The sequence below is a fragment of the Oncorhynchus nerka genome, linkage group LG10 (genome assembly GCF_034236695.1).
Source record: "Oncorhynchus nerka isolate Pitt River linkage group LG10, Oner_Uvic_2.0, whole genome shotgun sequence".
Taxonomy (NCBI): Eukaryota; Metazoa; Chordata; class Actinopteri; order Salmoniformes; family Salmonidae; genus Oncorhynchus; species Oncorhynchus nerka.
The window spans coordinates 62,811,873-62,829,030 of record NC_088405.1 but is presented as its reverse complement, the minus strand read 5'-3'; the positions used below and the strand labels follow the sequence as shown (position 1 = coordinate 62,829,030).

The following is a 17,158-nucleotide window of genomic DNA, read 5'->3' as shown; positions in this document are numbered from 1 at the left end:
GACACTAAGAAATCTTTGCTGTAGAGCATTTAACACTGACTATTGTCGCCAGGAAATGTCCTGCCATCACAGGATCCTTGTAGGGACCTGATTTAAAACAGAAAAGCAGGCTGATTTAGTATAATTAACATTTCGTTAATAATATATATATTATATATATATTATTATTTTTAAAATGGTATCCTTATTATCCACCTGTACAGTAGGTGGTGGAATGCACATATAATTGTTGCAAACGCCATTATTCCAAAGAAGAAGACTTCTGTCGATGGGCAATTCCAAAGCGGAAGTGGACCATTGAGACTGGAGAGAGAAAAGGAGGGAGGGGAGAGGAAACGTTGCATGCTGAAGAGCGGGAGGTTGGGTTGACTCGACCCATACATTTCACATTTATGTTGCAGATGGTTGTAGAGTTAGAACAACATATAAGCTATATCGTAGTTTATTGACTGAAAACAAGGAGTTGATTGTGTCCGGGTGAGTTGCTAGCCAGCTAGTAGCTAACTAGCGCCCGCCCCGACCGCAGCATCCGCACCGAAGCACTACGTTAGCAAGCCATCATTGGTCTCACACGCACATCGGAGCCGTGCAGCCTCCGTGCGCGAGGGAATATTCTGGTTATATTGGCAACAATTAACCATCATCAGAGACCTCCAGGTAAGTGGGTAGGGTACTGGCGGTTTCACGGATTGACTGACCCTTGTCCGATGGGCGTGCCTTGTGTGTTGCTCGGGAGAGAGAACAGCGACAGTCCGCAGTGATTACTGGTGCTTACTTTGTCGTCTGGCTTGGGCGGTGAAAATGAAGCGCATATGCCACGATTTCATAATTCAAACTCAATTTAAGCTTTCTGAATTGCTAGCACTTAGCAACAACTCATGATTGTAAAGTTATTATCAGTAGTCGATTCATATTGTTGTGCTCAATTCCATCCCTTTGGCTTCATATAAGGTGTTGTCATTAGATACTCGCATCCTGGCCTGTCTGTGTGGGGCCTCCCTAGTGAGCAGGCGCTGTTATCTCCACCTCCATCAGCACTCGCTCTGTGCACATCAGGGGGACTGAAAGCCAGTCGCTAGCCTCATCAACTGTTTGACAATAACCTACCAGATGACATTATTCTTCAGGGCATATTACAGGACATGGCTATTATTTTAATTGTGTGTGTGATTTAACTCCTCCTCTGTGTCTCTGATAGGATGAGTGGTGATGAGATTAACCCCGCAGCAGTGGCCCAGGCAGTAGAGGACGTACAGGGAGACGACCGCTGGATGTCCCAGGTTAGTCTACCTTACTGCTAGCCTTGGATTTGGATTCTTAGTTCTATTACACATAAGAGTTATTGGACGAAGGCCTCTTCTGTACGGGGGAGTTTTTTTAAAGAGCCCTACGCTTGGTCTGAACATTAACACATCGCTTGCGGTATGGTTTTGGATGTTGGGGATAGCAATTTTTACACCATTGACTTGGGGGATACCAGGAGAGGGCCTAGAACAGAGCTGGGGGACTTTAAAATAAGGACCGTATCTTTCATATCCCCAAGAAATAATTTTCAAAAAACAGAAGGTTAAATTGATACACACCTTTTTATAGGGTTATTGTTCCCACATGGCCATATTTCCATGTTGCTGTGCTAGATTACGGAAGACTGGGTGGACTATTGTGCTAATTTTCTATCTGCGTCTCGAACACCTGTGTGTAAACCAGAAGACGGACGCCGCAAACATAATGCTGGGGGATATGGCCATAATGCTGGGGGATATGGCCATAATGCTGGGGGATATGGCCATAATGCTGGGGGATATGGCCATAATGCTGGGGGATATGGCCATAATGCTGGGGGATATGGCCATAATGCTGGGGGATATGGCCATAATGCTGGGGGATATGGCCATAATGCTGGGGGATATGGCCATAATGCTGGGGGATATGGCCATAATGCTGGGGGATATGGCCATAATGCTGGGGAATATTTCAACTTTAAAAAAATATATATATGTATATATACACACACACATATGGCCGATTCATGAGATGCAGTATCTCGCTTTTTTCTAATAAGCTTTGTTGCACAGTCCATTTCAAACAGTCAGGAATAATCTAATGAATTCTATGCTTGTAAAATTATATATAGGCTAAATATAAGCCTTCCACAACAATAAGACTCGCTAATGATGTAATAATTTGTTGAACCAGGCTTTCAAGTCTATAAAAAATGTATTTAATTTTTTTACACATTTAACCAGAGCTATGCACATCCACTAACAATGGCCAACTTCTGGTAGCAGGCATTCTAGAACATTAACACAGGTCTCATAAGTCTCTTAGCACAAGCCTGCGTGAGTAGCAAGCTAATCTTATATACTTAACAAAAATAGAAATGCAACCATTTCAAAGATTTTACTGAGTTACAGTTCATATAAGGCAATCAGTCAAATGAAATAAATTCATTAGGCCCTAATCTACAGATTTCACATAACTGGGAATACAGATATGCATCTGTTGGACACAGATAGAATACCTTAAAAGGTAGAGGTGTGGATCAGAACCAGTCAGTATCTGGTGTGACCACCATTAGCCTCATGCAGTGAGACCCATCTCACATAGAGTTGATCAGGCTGTTGATTGTGGCCTGTGGAATGTTGTCCCACTCCTCTTCAATGGCTGTGCGAAGTTGCTGAATATTGGCGGGACACGCTGTCGTAGACGTCCATCCCGAGAATCCCAAACATGTTCAATGTGTGGCATGTCTGGTGAGTATGCAGGCCATTAAAGAATTGCTACATTTTCAGCTTCCAGAATTGAATGGCATGACAATGTGCATCAGGATATCATCACGTTATCTCTGTGCATTCAAATTGCCATTGATAAAATGCTATTGTGTTCATTGTTCATAGCTTATGCCTGCCCATACCATAACCCCACCGCCACCATGTGGCACTCTGTTCACAACGTCGACATCAGCAAACACCATACCATAACCCCACCGCCACCATGTGGCACTCTGTTCACAACGTCGACATCAGCAAACACCATACCATAACCCCACCGCCACCATGTGGCACTCTGTTCACAACGTCGACATCAGCAAACACCATACCATAACCCCACCGCCACCATGTGGCACTCTGTTCATCAGCACATCAGCAAACACCATACCATAACCCCACCGCCACCATGTGGCACTCTGTTCTGTTCAGCAAACACCATACCATAACCCCACCGCACCATGTGGCAACGTCGACATCAGCAAACACCACCATGTGGCACTCTGTTCACAACCATAACCACCACCGCCACCATGTGGCACTCTGTTCACAACGTCGACATCAGCAAACACCATCCATAACCCCACCGCCACCATGTGGCACTCTGTTCAAATCAGCAAACACCATACCATAACCCCACCGCCACCATGTGGCACTCTGTTCACAACGTCGACATCAGCAAACACCATACCATAACCCCACCGCCACCATGTGGCACTCTGTTCACAACGTCGACATCAGCAAACCATTTACCCACACGGCACCATACATGTGGTCTGCAGTTGTGAGGCTGGTTGAAGGTACTGCCATATTTTTGGGCTCTTTTTTTTTTTTTTTTTTTTAAATTTCAGCTCATGAAACATGGGACCAACACTACATGTTGTGTTTTATATTTTTGTTCAGTGTATTTAAAGTCTAGCCAACTTGGATCTATTTGCTTGCTAACGAGGCAAAACAGTTGAACTGTTATGTTATACACCTTCCTGTCCGTCTCCAACTGAACGGCATGCTAGCCTGTCCACAGATGTTGAAGTCAAATGGGCTACCCGGATAAGAAGATGCCCAGGTCTCCGAATGAGAACGAGTTGCCAATTCCTGATATAAATGAGTCTTTATGCTCATTGCACAGTTCTAAATCAGACTAGACAGCTAGCACTTAAGTCTAACGTTCTGCTAGTGGTACCGCAATGCCACGTGCAACAGAAACCGAGCATTCATTTTCCACAATCATGTTCATTGATACTCATTTTGGTAGGGTCTGCTGTGTTCTGTATTTTGGGTATCGTTAGAACGGTTTAGTTCTCCTTTATTACAGTAAAATAATGTCTAAGTGTTTCGGTGTCCATATGACCCATTCTGTTGGACCAATCCTCAAATGCAAATATTGAGTTTAAACTGTTTGTTGTCAGAGAAGAGTAAGTTATCTTTCATTGTTGTGAGTGGGAGGGGCTTGGTGTCTGTGTGAGATGGAAGGTACACAGTGGGAGGGGCTTGGTGTCTGTGTGGGGAGGGGCTTGGTGTCTGTGTGGGAGGGGCTTGGTGTCTGTGTGATGGAAGGTACACAGTGGGAGGGGCTTGGTGTCTGAGTGAGATGGAAGGTACACAGTGGGAGGGGCTTGGTGTCTGAGTGAGATGGAAGGTACACAGTGGGAGGGGCTTGGTGTCTGTGTGAGATGGAAGGTAAACAGTGGGAGGTACACAGTGGGAGGGTCTTGGTATTTGTGTGAGATGGAAGGGACACAGTGGGAGGGGCTTGGTGTCTGAGTGAGATGGAAGGTACACAGTGGGAGGGGTTTGGTGTCTGTGTGAGATGGAAGGTACACAGTGGGAGGGTCTTGGTATTTGTGTGAGATGGAAGGTACACAGTGGAAGGGGCTTGGTGTCTGTGTGAGATGGAAGGTACACAGTGGGAGGGGATTGGTGTCTGTGTGAGATGGAAGGTACACAGTGGGAGGGGCTTGGTGTCTGTGTGAGATGGAAGGGACACAGTGGGAGGGGCTTGGGGTCTGTGTGAGATGGGAGGGGCTTGGGGTCTGTGTGAGATGGGAGGGGCTTGGGGTCTGTGTGAGATGGGAGGGGCTTGGGGTCTGTGTGAGATGGGAGGGGCTTGGGGTCTGTGTGAGATGGGAGGGGCTTGGGGTCTGTGTGAGATGGAAGGAGCGAAGGCGAGACCAAAAATATATATTTTTTAAGTATCTTGATTCTTGCGATACAGGCATTTGGAACATTGTGCTGAAACACAAATTAATTTGATATATCGCCCAGCCCTACACAAACGTGTTATCACTGAAAAATACTGTCGGCTGCAACTGTTAAAACAGTGCACAGTAAGTGTGAATTTAGCATTTGTGAAATTATTTTGATTTGATATGAAAGTAGAGAGATTTATGTTTCTAGAATTACCGCAATTGAGAATTGTTTCACGTTTAGATGGAGTTTTTGGCTATCAGAGAACGGTTGATTGTCAATGAGAATGAATTCCATTATCTTGGCTTTAATGGATTATGCCTTTGAGTTGCCTCGCTGAAATTGTCTTACTCTTTCAAATGACTGCTCAATGTTGGCAGTTTTAGCTAATATCAGCCCATTCCGATATGTTAACCAATTTATATTGTGCTTCCCTAATTTGTATTATTATTGTTGGGCATAAGACTTTAAAAATACCAGCAAATCAACTCCAAGAGATAAACATTTTGTAAATCTGTTCCAAAGTATTCCCACGCATAATAGATACTGTATGTGATCATATACAACAATGGAATGAATGTTTTAATTCAGATATTATATCTGTTTGGGCCTCTTGCAGTCGGTCCGGCCCCCTGACCATCCCCTCAAAATAATGTTTTTCCCCACAGCTGAATCTACTTGATGATCCCTAGCATAGAGGAAACCTAACATGGCTGAATCTACTTAATGATCCCTAGCATAGAGGAAACCTAACATGGCTGAATCTACTTAATGATCCCTAGCATAGAGGAAACCTAACATGGCTGAATCTACTTAATGATCCCTAGCATAGAGGATACCTAACATGGCTGAATCTACTTGATGATCCCTAGCATAGAGGAAACCTAACATGGCTGAATCTACTTGATGATCCCTAGCATAGAGGAAACCTAACATGGCTGAATCTACTTAATGATCCCTAGCATAGAGGATACCTAACATGGCTGAATCTACTTAATGATCCCTAGCATAGAGGAAACCTAACATGGCTGAATCTACTTAATGATCCCTAGCATAGAGGAAACCTAACATGGCTGAATCTACTTAATGATCCCTAGCATAGAGGAAACCTAACATGGCTGAATCTACTTAATGATCCCTAGCATAGAGGAAACCTAACATGGCTGAATCTACTTGATGATCCCTAGCATAGAGGAAACCTAACATGGCTGAATCTACTTGATGATCCCTAGCATAGAGGAAACCTAACATGGCTGAAACAAGAGTCATGACCCTCCTATGTTCATCTCTATCTCCACCATTGTGTAACATTATCTTGTTGTGTAGTAGTGTCTGCCTGGTGATGATGACATGTGTTTGTGCAGCACACACGGTTTGTTCAGGAGTGTAAGGACGCGGAGCCGGAGGTGCTGTTTATAGGAGACTCCATGGTGCAGCTAATGCAGCAGTACGAGGTGAGGGAGGACAGCTGCCTGTGTATACATACTGTGTTATGTCACTTAGAATCCTGTGTGTGTTGACCTCAGTGCATGTGTTTGTTTTTCTTTGTGCTATGACCCTGGTGTTTTTCATAACAACAACTAAGTCCAAACATTGTTAAAATAAAATAAACAAAAACAGTACCAGTCTTAGTTTGGACACTTACTCATTCAAGGGTTTTCCTTTATTTTTATAATAGTAGTTATAATAGTAGTTATAATAGTGAAGACATAAAATCTATGAAATAACACATGGAATCATGTAGTAACCAAAAAAGTGTTAAACAAATCAAAAATATATATATTTGAGATTTTTCAAAGTAGCCACCCTTTGCCTTGAGAGCTTTGCACACTCTTGGTATTCTCTCAACCAGCTTCATTAGGTAGTCACCTGGAATGCATTTAAATTAACTGGTGTGCCTTGTTAAAAGTTCATTTGTGGAATTTCTTTCCTTAATGCATTTGAGACAATCAGTTGTGTTGTGACAAGTTAGCCTTATTTGGTAAAAGACCAAGTCCATATTATGGCGATAATCTGGAACATTTCAAGATTCTTCAAGTGCAGTCACAAAAGCCATCAAGCGATATAATGAAACTGGCTCTCATGAGGACCGCCACAGGAAAGGAACACCCAAAGTTACCTCTGCTGCAGAGTTAGAGTAAGTAACTCATTAGAGTTAACTGCACCTTGGATTGCAGCCCAAATAAATGCTTCAGAGTTGAAGTAACCGACACATCTCAACATCAACTATTCAAAGGAGACTTCATGAATCAGGCCTTGATGGTCGAATTGCTGCAAATAAATCACGACTAAAGGACACCAATAAGAATATACTTGCTTGGGTCAAGAAACACGAGCAATGGACATTAGACCGGTGGGAAACTGTTCTTTGGTCTGTTGAGTCCAAATTTGAGGTTTTTAGTTCCAACTGCCGTGTCTTTGTGAGATGCAGATTAGGCGAACGGATGATCTCCACACGTGTGGTTCCCATCGTGAAGCATGGAGGAGGAGGTGTGATGGTGCTCTACTGGTGACACTAGTGATTTATTTAGAATTCAAGACACACTTAACCAGCATGGCTACAACAGCATTCTGCAGCGATACGCCATCCCATCTGGTTTTCACTTACTGGGACTATAATTTTTTTCCCACAGGAGAATGACTCAACACACCTCTAGGCTGTGTACAGGCTATTTGACCAAGAAGGAAAGTAATGGAGGGCAGCATCGGATGACCTGACCATAACCCAATTGAGATGGTTTGGAATAAGTTGAACCGCAGAGTGAAGGAAAGCAGCCAACAAGTGCTAAGTATATTTCCGACTGTTGGAAAAGCATTCCATGTGAAGCTGGTTGAGAGAATGCCAGGAGTGTGCAAAGCTGTCATAAAGGCAAAGGGTGGCTACTTTGAAGAATCTAAAATATATTTGGATTTGTTCAACACTTAAAAGTTGTTTTTATTACAACATAATTCCATGTGTTAGTTCATAGTTTTGATGTCTTCACTATTATTCTACAACGTAGAAAATAGTCCAAATAAAGAAAAACCCTTGAATCAGGCGTCAAACCCACCCCACACAAAGATGTACTTTTCCATGACCCAGGAGTTCTCCATGCTCCTCTGTGCATATCACAGGACCGCATCAGTCCGGAGAGGCCTTGAGCTATTGGGAATACACATTTCTGAAGTTCGTTTAAATAATTACACCTCTCATACACAAAGGGCTTAAACCTAACACTACATTCAGTCTTTAAAGATATATGAAAACAATCTATTCATACTAAGAAGATTATAATTATATGAAATTGTAATGTACAATCAACTCAAATGACTAAAAACAGATCAGGCATGTAGAAATAATGGACCTATTTAAAAAAAAAAAAAAAATTAAGTCTTTTGAGAACTAACAATCACCATAATAAAAGCTAGACGGGGAGAATTGAACATTCCCAAAATATTCAATTTAGCATAATTAATTTTATGTTTTAGCAAAAAGAACACCATAGACATAGCAAAACTGCAACATTTTGGGGCCTCCAGAGTGGTGCAGTGGTCGAGTCGTGCATCGCAGTGCTAGTTGTACCACTAGAGATCCTGGTTCAAGGCCAGGCTCTGTCGCAGCCGGCCACGACCGGGAGACCCATGGGGCGGCTCACAATTGGCCCAGGGCCGTCCGGGTTAGGGGAGGGTTTGTCCGGCAGGGATGTCCTTGTCCCATCGCGCTCTAGCGACTCCTGTGGCGGGCTGGGAGCATGCACGCTGACACGGTTGCCAGGTGTACAGTGTTTCCTCTGACACATTGGTGCGACTGGCTTCCGGGTTAAGCGGGCATTGTGTCAAGAAGCAGTGCGGCTTGGTTGAGTCGTGTTTCAGAGGACGCACGGCTCTCGACTTTCGCCTATCCGGAGTCCATTCAGAAGTTGCTGCGATGAGACAAGACTAACTACCAATTTGGATGCCATGAAACTGGGAAGAATAAGGTCAAATGTGAGCTCTATTGCAAAATGTGTAGAATTGCGACAAATTCACTTTTAAAACTGCAAACATTTCTCCTACACTGCCAGGATGGGGGCTTCTAAAATGTTCTCTAAAATTCAGACTGGCTGACCAAACCTGGCTGGCCACACCCACCACCTAAGCCCCTTTTTGTTCTAGAATAAAACCCTGTGTGTGTCCACAGATCTGGCGGGAGCTTTTCTCTCCACTGCACGCGCTCAACTTTGGAATCGGGGGAGACACCACCTGTAATGTGCTGTGGAGGCTGCAGAATGGAGAACTGGACAACATCAGGCCCAAGGTGAGATTCAACTGGGCCAGCACAGGCCCTGAGAGGGAAAAGGGCACAGCACAGGGGGACAGTTTTGTTCCTGTAATGCATTTCATCCAGATCAGAACACCTAATCAATACCTCATTGGTCCCCTCCAGGTGACGGTGGTGTGGGTAGGAACCAACAATCACGAGCACTCAGCTGAGCAAGTTGCAGGGGGAATCCTTGCAATTGCACAGCTGCTCACCTCCCGTCTTCCAAAGACTAAGGTTGTTGTTCTGGTAAGTGAAGGTTTTCATTTTTTTTTGTCTACAGTGTATCTGGAGTATAACATTTCAATCTCATGCAGTGTTTGCATTCAGAAAGTTTGCATTATCACCTCAGTGTCAATACTATATGAGCATGTGCAGTGGGGAGAACAAGTATTTGATACACTGCCGATTTTGGAGGTTTTCCTACTTATAAAGCATGTAGAGGTCTGTAATTTTTATCATAGGTACACTTCAACTGAGACGGAATCTAAAACAAAAATCCAGAAAATCACATTGTATGATTTGTAAGTAATTAATTTGCATTTTATTGCATGACATAAGTATTTGATACATCAGAAAAGCAGAACTTAATATTTGGTACAGAAACCTTTGTTTGCAATTAGAGATCATACGTTTCCTGTAGTTCTTGACCAGGTTTGCACACACTGCAGCAGGGATTTTGGCCCACTCCTCCATACAGACCTTCTCCAGATCCTTCAGGTTTCGGGGCTGTCGCTGGGCAATACGGACTTTCAGCTCCCTCCAAAGATTTTCTATTGGGTTCAGGTCTAGAGACTGGCTAGGCCACTTCAGGACCTTGAGATGCTTCTTACGGAGCTACTCCTTAGTTGCCCTGGCTGTGTGTTTCGGGTCGTTGTCATGCTGAAAGACCCAGCCACGACCCATCCTCAATGCTCTTACTGAGGGAAGGAGGTTGTTGGCCTAGATCTCGCGATACATGGCCCCATCCATCCTCCCCTCAATACGGTGCAGTCGTCCTGTCCCCTTTGCAGAAAAGCATCCCCAAAGAATGATGTTTCCACCTCCATGCTTCACGGTTGGGATGGTGGTCTTGGTTGTACTCATCCTTCTTCCTCCAAACACGGCGAGTGGAGTTTAGACCAAAATCTCTATTTTTGTCTCATCAGACCACATGACCTTCTCCCATTCCTCCTCTGGATCAACCAGATGGTCATAGGCAAACTTCAGACGGGCCTGGACATGCGCTGGCTTGAGCAGGGGGACCTTGCGTGCGCTGCAGGATTTTAATCCATGACGGCGAAGTGTGTTACTAATGGTTTTCTTTGAGACTGTGGTCCCAGCTCTCTTCAAGTCATTGACCAGGTCCTGCCGTGTAGTTCTGGGCTGATCCCTCACCTTCCTCATGATCATTGATGCCCCACGAGGTGAGATCTTGCATGGAGCAGACCAAGGGTGATTGACCATCATCTTGAACTTCTTCCATTTTCTAATAATTGCGCCAACAGTTGTTGCCTTCTCACCAAGCTGCTTGCCTATTGTCCTGTAGCCCATCCCAGCCTTGTGCAGGTCTACAATTTTATCCCTGATGTCCTTACACAGCGCTCTGGTCTTGGCCATTGTGGAGAGGTTGGAGTCTGTTTGATTGAGTGTGTGGACAGGTGTCTTTTATACAGGTAACGAGTTCAAACGGGTGCAGTTAATACAGGTAATGAGTGGAGAACAGGAGGGCTTCTTAAAGAAAAACGAACAGGTCTGTGAGAGACGGAATTATTACTGGTTGGTAGGTGATCATATACTTATGTCATGCAATAAAATGCAAATTAATTTCTTAAAAATCATACAATGTGATTTTCTGGATTTTTGTTTTAGATTCCGTCTCTCACAGTTGATGTGTACCTATGATAAAAATTACAGACCTCTACATGCTTTGTAAGTAGGAAACACTGCCGATTTTGCAGGTTATCAAATACTTGTTCGCCCCACTGTATATTAGAATCAGGCTTGGGCTCAATTCAGAATTTAATTGAGGATGCTTCATATATTTTAAATGTTTATTAGAGTTGAATCGAAGCAGGATACAGATATGCAATTTGAGTTTGAATTTAAGGAAATAACATCAAACATGTTATATAAATGCATATAAAATATTGTTGAAACAGTAGATTTTCATGACAAACTCTTAAAATGAATGATCAAGGAAAACAAAATATATACACTACCGTTCAAAAGTTTGGTGTCACTTAGAAATGTCCTAGTTTTTGCAGGAAAAGCACAAAAAAATTTGACATTAAAATGTCATATTGATCAGAAATACAGTGTAGACATTGTTAATGTTGTAAAGATTTTTAATGGAATATCTACATAGATGTACAGAGGCCCATTATCACTCCTGTGTTCCAATGTCAAGTTGTGTTAGCTAATCCAAGTTTATCATTTTAAAAGGCTAATTGATCATTAGAAAACCCTTTTGCAAGTATGTTAGCACAGCTGACAACTGTTGTCCTGATTTTAAAGAAGCAATAAAATTGGCCGCCTTTAGACTAGTTTGAGTATCTTGGGTATCAGCATTTGTGGGTTTGATTACAGGCTCAAAATAGCCAAAAACAAAGAACTTTCTTCTGCTACTCGTCAGTCTATTCTTCTTCTGAGAAATGAAGGCTATTCCATGCGAGAAATTGCCAAGAAACTGAAATCTCGTACAACGCTGTGTACTATTCCCTTCACAGAATAGTGCAAACTGATTCTGAATTGTGCCCAACCCTGATTTAGGATGTATGCATTTACAGATGTTTGTCCTTTTAGTAACTAACCTCTTCTGTCTGTAAATCTCAGGGTCTGTTGGCACGGGGTGACGGGCCCAACCCGCTGCGGGAGAAGAACGTGGCGGTGAATGGCTTCCTGCGCTCCTGGCTGCCGCGGCTGGGCCAGGCCCAGTTCCTGGACGTGGGGGCGGGCTTTGTGCACTCTGACGGGACCATCTCCACACGGGACATGTTTGATTTCCTGCACCTGACGGCGGCGGGCTACCGGGCCATCGCCAAGCCCCTCAGTGACCTACTGCTGCAGATACTGGATGAGACGCCTGAGGAGAAGAGGGCCTCGCTGGTCTGAGGGCCACACCCCAGGGGCCACACAGCCAGGGACATGCTTCACTGACTCTCTCCTTCTGTTGGGGAGTAGCTGGAAGTTTCCCCAAACCACTATTCCAGGGTCTGGTCCTAGATCTGTGGTTAGGGGTGACTTCTACCTGGAGTCTCTACTGGGAAAAGGGAAGGGGGGATAGTCAGGGGTGAGGCATGCTCCTGTCTGGGGAAGGGGTCAGATCAAGATATGTCACTCACATGGGGGGGGCTGGGCAAAGCAGAGAGAATGGGCACTCTCATGTGAGTGGAACTGAAACTGCAGGAGGGAGAGTGCATGGGATCATGTGCATGTGTGTGGGGTGACTGTGTGGAGAGAGTCAACGACTTCCAGAGAGATATACATACATACATGCTGTAGCAGTAGCACTTGCGGTCAGAGAGATCTGATAGTGGGAGGATAGAGAGATGGGACATTTCTGAAGTACACCTGCACAAGCATTATAGAGAGGCCAATGGCACACATGCATAGACCCCCCCCCAAAAAAACACACTGTCGTAGACTGTAAAATGTTGAGTTTTGCCATATCCTTCCTACTCGGTCACAGCTTAGCTGCACAGTAATAAGCACTCCGATGCGTTCTCTCTCAGAAATCAGTTTGAGTTGGCTCCATTTGCCCCAACAGACTTTTTAAAAGCTCTAAATTACCATCTGAGGATCAACTGTGAAATATTCTCTCCTCCCCCTCTCTCTGCTTTGACACACACACACAGCAGTGAAGTCAAAGCTATCTTCCCATAATGGCCTTCTGCCATACACACACTGTCAGACACTGCCTCTCTTACACATAGAAAAAACTGTAACTAAAATCCCTGCACTTTCTCTCTCCTGCTCACTCTCGCCGCTCTTCATTTTTGTCCTTATTTTGTCTTGTTGTGTAGTGTACAGATCCCCCACCCAGCCCTGGCCACACTACCACCTGCCTCCTAACACATGACATTGTCGCAGGACGACTTAAACAGTAGCATCATGATAAAGCTATTGACACACAACATTGATTGAATTTACTAGTCTACTACACTAAAAACCAACCACCGGTCACATAGAGAATGTCGTGTGTTTGACCTTTCAACCCTGTTTTGTTTCCTGGTGCAGTTGAACTGAAGTGGTTAGAGGTCCTCTTGCTGAGCATCGACTGCTCTCATGTTATAACCGTCTACACGTATTCTTGCGCTATGTTGATCTACATTCTGTATACGCGTGTGTGAGTAAACCTTGAACATAGCTGGAGGTGAGAAGTGTGTATGTCACTTATGTTTGAGTCTGTGCATTGGTTGTATGACTGTTTAGAAATGGCCCATTTGTATATAATACATATATATATATGTGTGTGTGTGTGAAGCTTGGATAGATGGCCTTGTGTTGCGAATGTGGTAGTGTTTGTAAGAGAATGACCATTAGTGAGCATCTGTATTTGGTGCAAACTGCACTATATCTGGCTTATTGTCACATGCTGAGAAGACGGCGCATTCCAATAAAGGACCATGGATGTATATCATTTGTGGTGTTGCTTCATTTCAGTTGTATTTAAGATGTAAATGTGGGGGGAAGGTATTATATCATCAAGGTTTGTGATTAACAGATTAGTATCTGTGATTGTCACTGCATAATTAACTTGCAGGAGTCCCATTTAACCTCTAGAGGGAGCCCTTTTATGTGCACTCCAAGTGGGACAGACCTCTTACTGTCAATGGGACAGACACTGATGGCTTGTCTCAAGAAATGACTTCCTTTCCAAGGCTATTGGATAGGAAACGTCAAGCAAACGCTTGCACAGTTTATGGTAAAACTGTTCCGCAGATAAATCTGGTAATTATCAGTGATATTGTGAGGGAGAGAAGAGGGTTGTCTTGCTGTTTTAAGAACTCTTGAATAAACCCCCTCCCTGGCTGACAATTATGACTTACCTGTTGGATATCTCTGCTGCTATGGTGTGGTGGTGGTTTGCACAATTTATGATGGAACCTTTACTAAGGCTCACAACAGAAATGGTAAATATGAGAGGATAAAGGTAGTCAAATTGAAGAAATAAATGAAATAGCTTGTTGCCAAAACTATTATATTGGTGTCCATTAGAGGGGAGGGGAGGAAGGTTAATGAGATGCGGTTCATGGAGCATTATACAGTAGTCTGAGGTAAGACAGGGCGTATAGGTTGTTGGTCAATTTCTTCAACATGATCAGGTCTATATTATCAAACATACATTAGTAATGGAAACAGACTCTGTTGAAGTATTAAAATACTCCTTTTAGTAATACAATTGTAGGCTATAGAGTACAGTTTAACAGTATGTGATAGTTCTCCCCAAGTTCTGCAAAATGTCTTAAGACATCCTGTAACTCATACAGCCTCCCCAATCCCCCTTACGTAGCCTCCCCAATCCCCCTTACGTAGCCTCCCCAATCCCCCTTACGTAGCCTCCCCAATCCCCTTTACGTAGCCTCCCCAATCCCCCTTACGTAGCCTCCCCAATCCCCTTTACGTAACCTCCCCAATCCCCCTTACGTAGCCTCCCCAATCCCCTTTACGTAGCCTCCCCAATCCCCTTTACGTAGCCTCCCCAATCCCCCTTACGTAGCCCCCCAATCCCCATTACGTAGCCCCCAATCCCCAAATCCCACTTACGTAGCCTCCCAATCCCCCTTACGTAGCCTCCCAATCCCCCTTACGTAGCCTCCCCAATCCCCTTACGTAGGTTCCCCAATCCCCCTTACGTAGCATCCCCAATCCCCCTTACGTAGCCTCCCCAATCCCCTTTACGTAACCTCCCCAATCGCCCTTACGTAGCCTCCCCAATCCCCTTTACGTAGCCTCCCCAATCCCCTTACGTAGCCTCCCAATCCCCCTTACGTAGCCCCCAATCCCCATTACGTAGCCTCCCAATCCCCCTTACGTAACTTCCCCAATCCCACTTACGTAGCCTCCCCAATCCCCCTTACGTAGCCTCCCCAATCCCCCTTACGTAGCCTCCCCAATCCCCTTACGTAGGTTCCCCAATCCCCCTTACGTAGCATCCCCAATCCCCCTTACGTAGCCTCCCCAATCCCCCTTACGTAACCTCCCCAATCCCCATTACGTAGCCTCCCCAATCCCCCTTACGTAACCTTCCCTAGCAACAACATTTTAATAAATCTGACCTCCCCCTGAGAGCAGGAACCATTTTATCAGCAAGTAAAAATTCAGTGGGTTTGACCGAAACTTGACCTTTCATCACAAGTATAGAGTCATAACGATGTGAACGAGTGTAAGCATCTTCTGACGGGTGGCTGGTTTCATCAGGTCTGTGGCAGCTTTGTGTCCTCGGGAAACCAGATAACCACGGTGGGATCCAGACAGGAGGAGTCTGAATGTTAGACGTCTTCTGATAGTGTCTGAAGGCCACAACACTCAAAACAGGTTTTAACACACACACAGAGGTCTCCTGAAGGGGAGACCTTACAGCGTACACTATGTATTTACCCCTTAAAAGGCATAAGGCCTTTAACCTTATTCAAGGCCTATGACACAGCAGTGATACCAAGAAAACATATCCATGTTTCCACCTCATCACCAGGTTTAGACCCATGTACAGTTCAACACAACTCCGAGGGTACAGGGGGTATTGAGAGGTGGTGAGGGGAAACGAGAGGCAGAAGGTCAAGATGAGAAGACCGAGGAAGCATCCATTCACCAAGGATGAGAGTAGTGTTTCAGATCTAGTCAGTGGTCCCTGAGGAGTACCATCTTAATTTAATGGTCCCTATTCAGCCAATCAATACTGTGTGTCAGACAGACTATGACCGTGACAAAGCACAGTGGTGCCGACTCAGGGTTTTAAACAAAGTTTACATCTATGTTGCATGGTACAGTACACACAGGTGGGATAGGCCAATCACACACAGGACAGATTAAATGGAAAAGGATCCAGCATACCCAGTGGGGTCCAGAATGATTGGATCCCTTGATAAAGATGAGCAAAAAGACAGTAAAATAACAAATACAAATACTGAGTGTACAAAACATTATGAACATCTGCTCTTTCCATGACAGACTGACCAGGTAAATCCAGGTGAAAGATATGATCCCTTACGAATGTCACCTGTGAAATTCACCTCAATCAGTGTAGATGAATGGGAGGAGACAGGTTAAAGAAGGAGTTTTAAGCCTTGAGACAATTGAGACATGGATTGTGTGTGTGCCATTCAGAGTGTGAATGGGCAAGACAAAATATTTATGTGCCTTTGAACAGGGTATGGTAGGAGGTGCCAGGCACACCGATTTGTGTCAAGAACTACAACGCTGCAGGGTTTTTCACACAACAGTTTCCTGTGTGTATCAAGAATGGTCCACCACCCAAAGGACATCCAGCCAACTTCATTTTGGGAAGCATTTGAGTCAACATGGGCCAGCATCCCTGTGAAACGCGTTCAACACCTTGTAGAGTCCATGCCCCACGTATTGAGGCTGTTCTGAGGGCAAAAGGGGTGGGGGGGTTTAAGTCATTTTCAAAAATCGAAACAATCTATCAGTCAATAGGATTGTATCCCCTGTTTTCAATACTCCAGCACCCTCACCTTGTGAGGATTACCACACTGAGCCTTTTTCTAAAATGATAAACAAAATCTCTTTATCTGGGCAATTGTACTAAAATAAAATAATAATTTCCATTTATTTTATAGAATACAATATAGCTCAGTATTTGTAATATTAATTTCATATGTTTTTTTTGTTTATCTTTATCAAGAGATCCAATCATTCCAGACCCCACTGTATGAACTTATCAACAGTGGCCCCTGGAAATAAATATTGTGTGCACACTGGC

At 44.2% G+C, this 17,158-nt stretch overlaps 1 protein-coding gene across 2 annotated transcripts; it reads left to right on the top strand.

Annotated features, from left to right (window-relative positions):
* Positions 1–285: 285 nt before the first annotated feature.
* LOC115118296 (platelet-activating factor acetylhydrolase IB subunit alpha2-like) lies at positions 286–13,850 on the top strand. Of its 2 annotated transcripts, XM_065023662.1 has the most exons (6): positions 288–657; positions 1,199–1,280; positions 6,320–6,409; positions 9,115–9,231; positions 9,361–9,483; positions 12,049–13,850. In XM_065023662.1, the coding sequence occupies exons 2-6, from the start codon at positions 1,200–1,202 to the stop codon at positions 12,325–12,327; spliced, it is 690 nt and encodes a 229-aa protein (XP_064879734.1). In that variant the 5' UTR covers positions 288–657; position 1,199; the 3' UTR covers positions 12,328–13,850. The 2 variants fall into 2 exon arrangements, with proteins under 2 accessions (XP_064879735.1, XP_064879734.1); XM_065023663.1 differs by lacking the exon at positions 6,320–6,409 and having other exon boundaries at positions 286–657.
* The last annotated feature ends 3,308 nt before the right edge of the window (positions 13,851–17,158 follow it).

Bases quoted from the DNA above. Each gene is read 5' to 3' on its own strand.
- LOC115118296 (XM_065023662.1), top strand. From the start codon at position 1,200: ATGAGTGGTGATGAGATTAACCCCGCAGCAGTGGCCCAGGCAGTAGAG. The intron at 6,410-9,114 runs GTGAGGGAGGAC...GTGTGTCCACAG, and splicing joins AGCTAATGCAGCAGTACGAG to ATCTGGCGGGAGCTTTTCTC. The intron at 9,232-9,360 runs GTGAGATTCAAC...GGTCCCCTCCAG, and splicing joins TGGACAACATCAGGCCCAAG to GTGACGGTGGTGTGGGTAGG.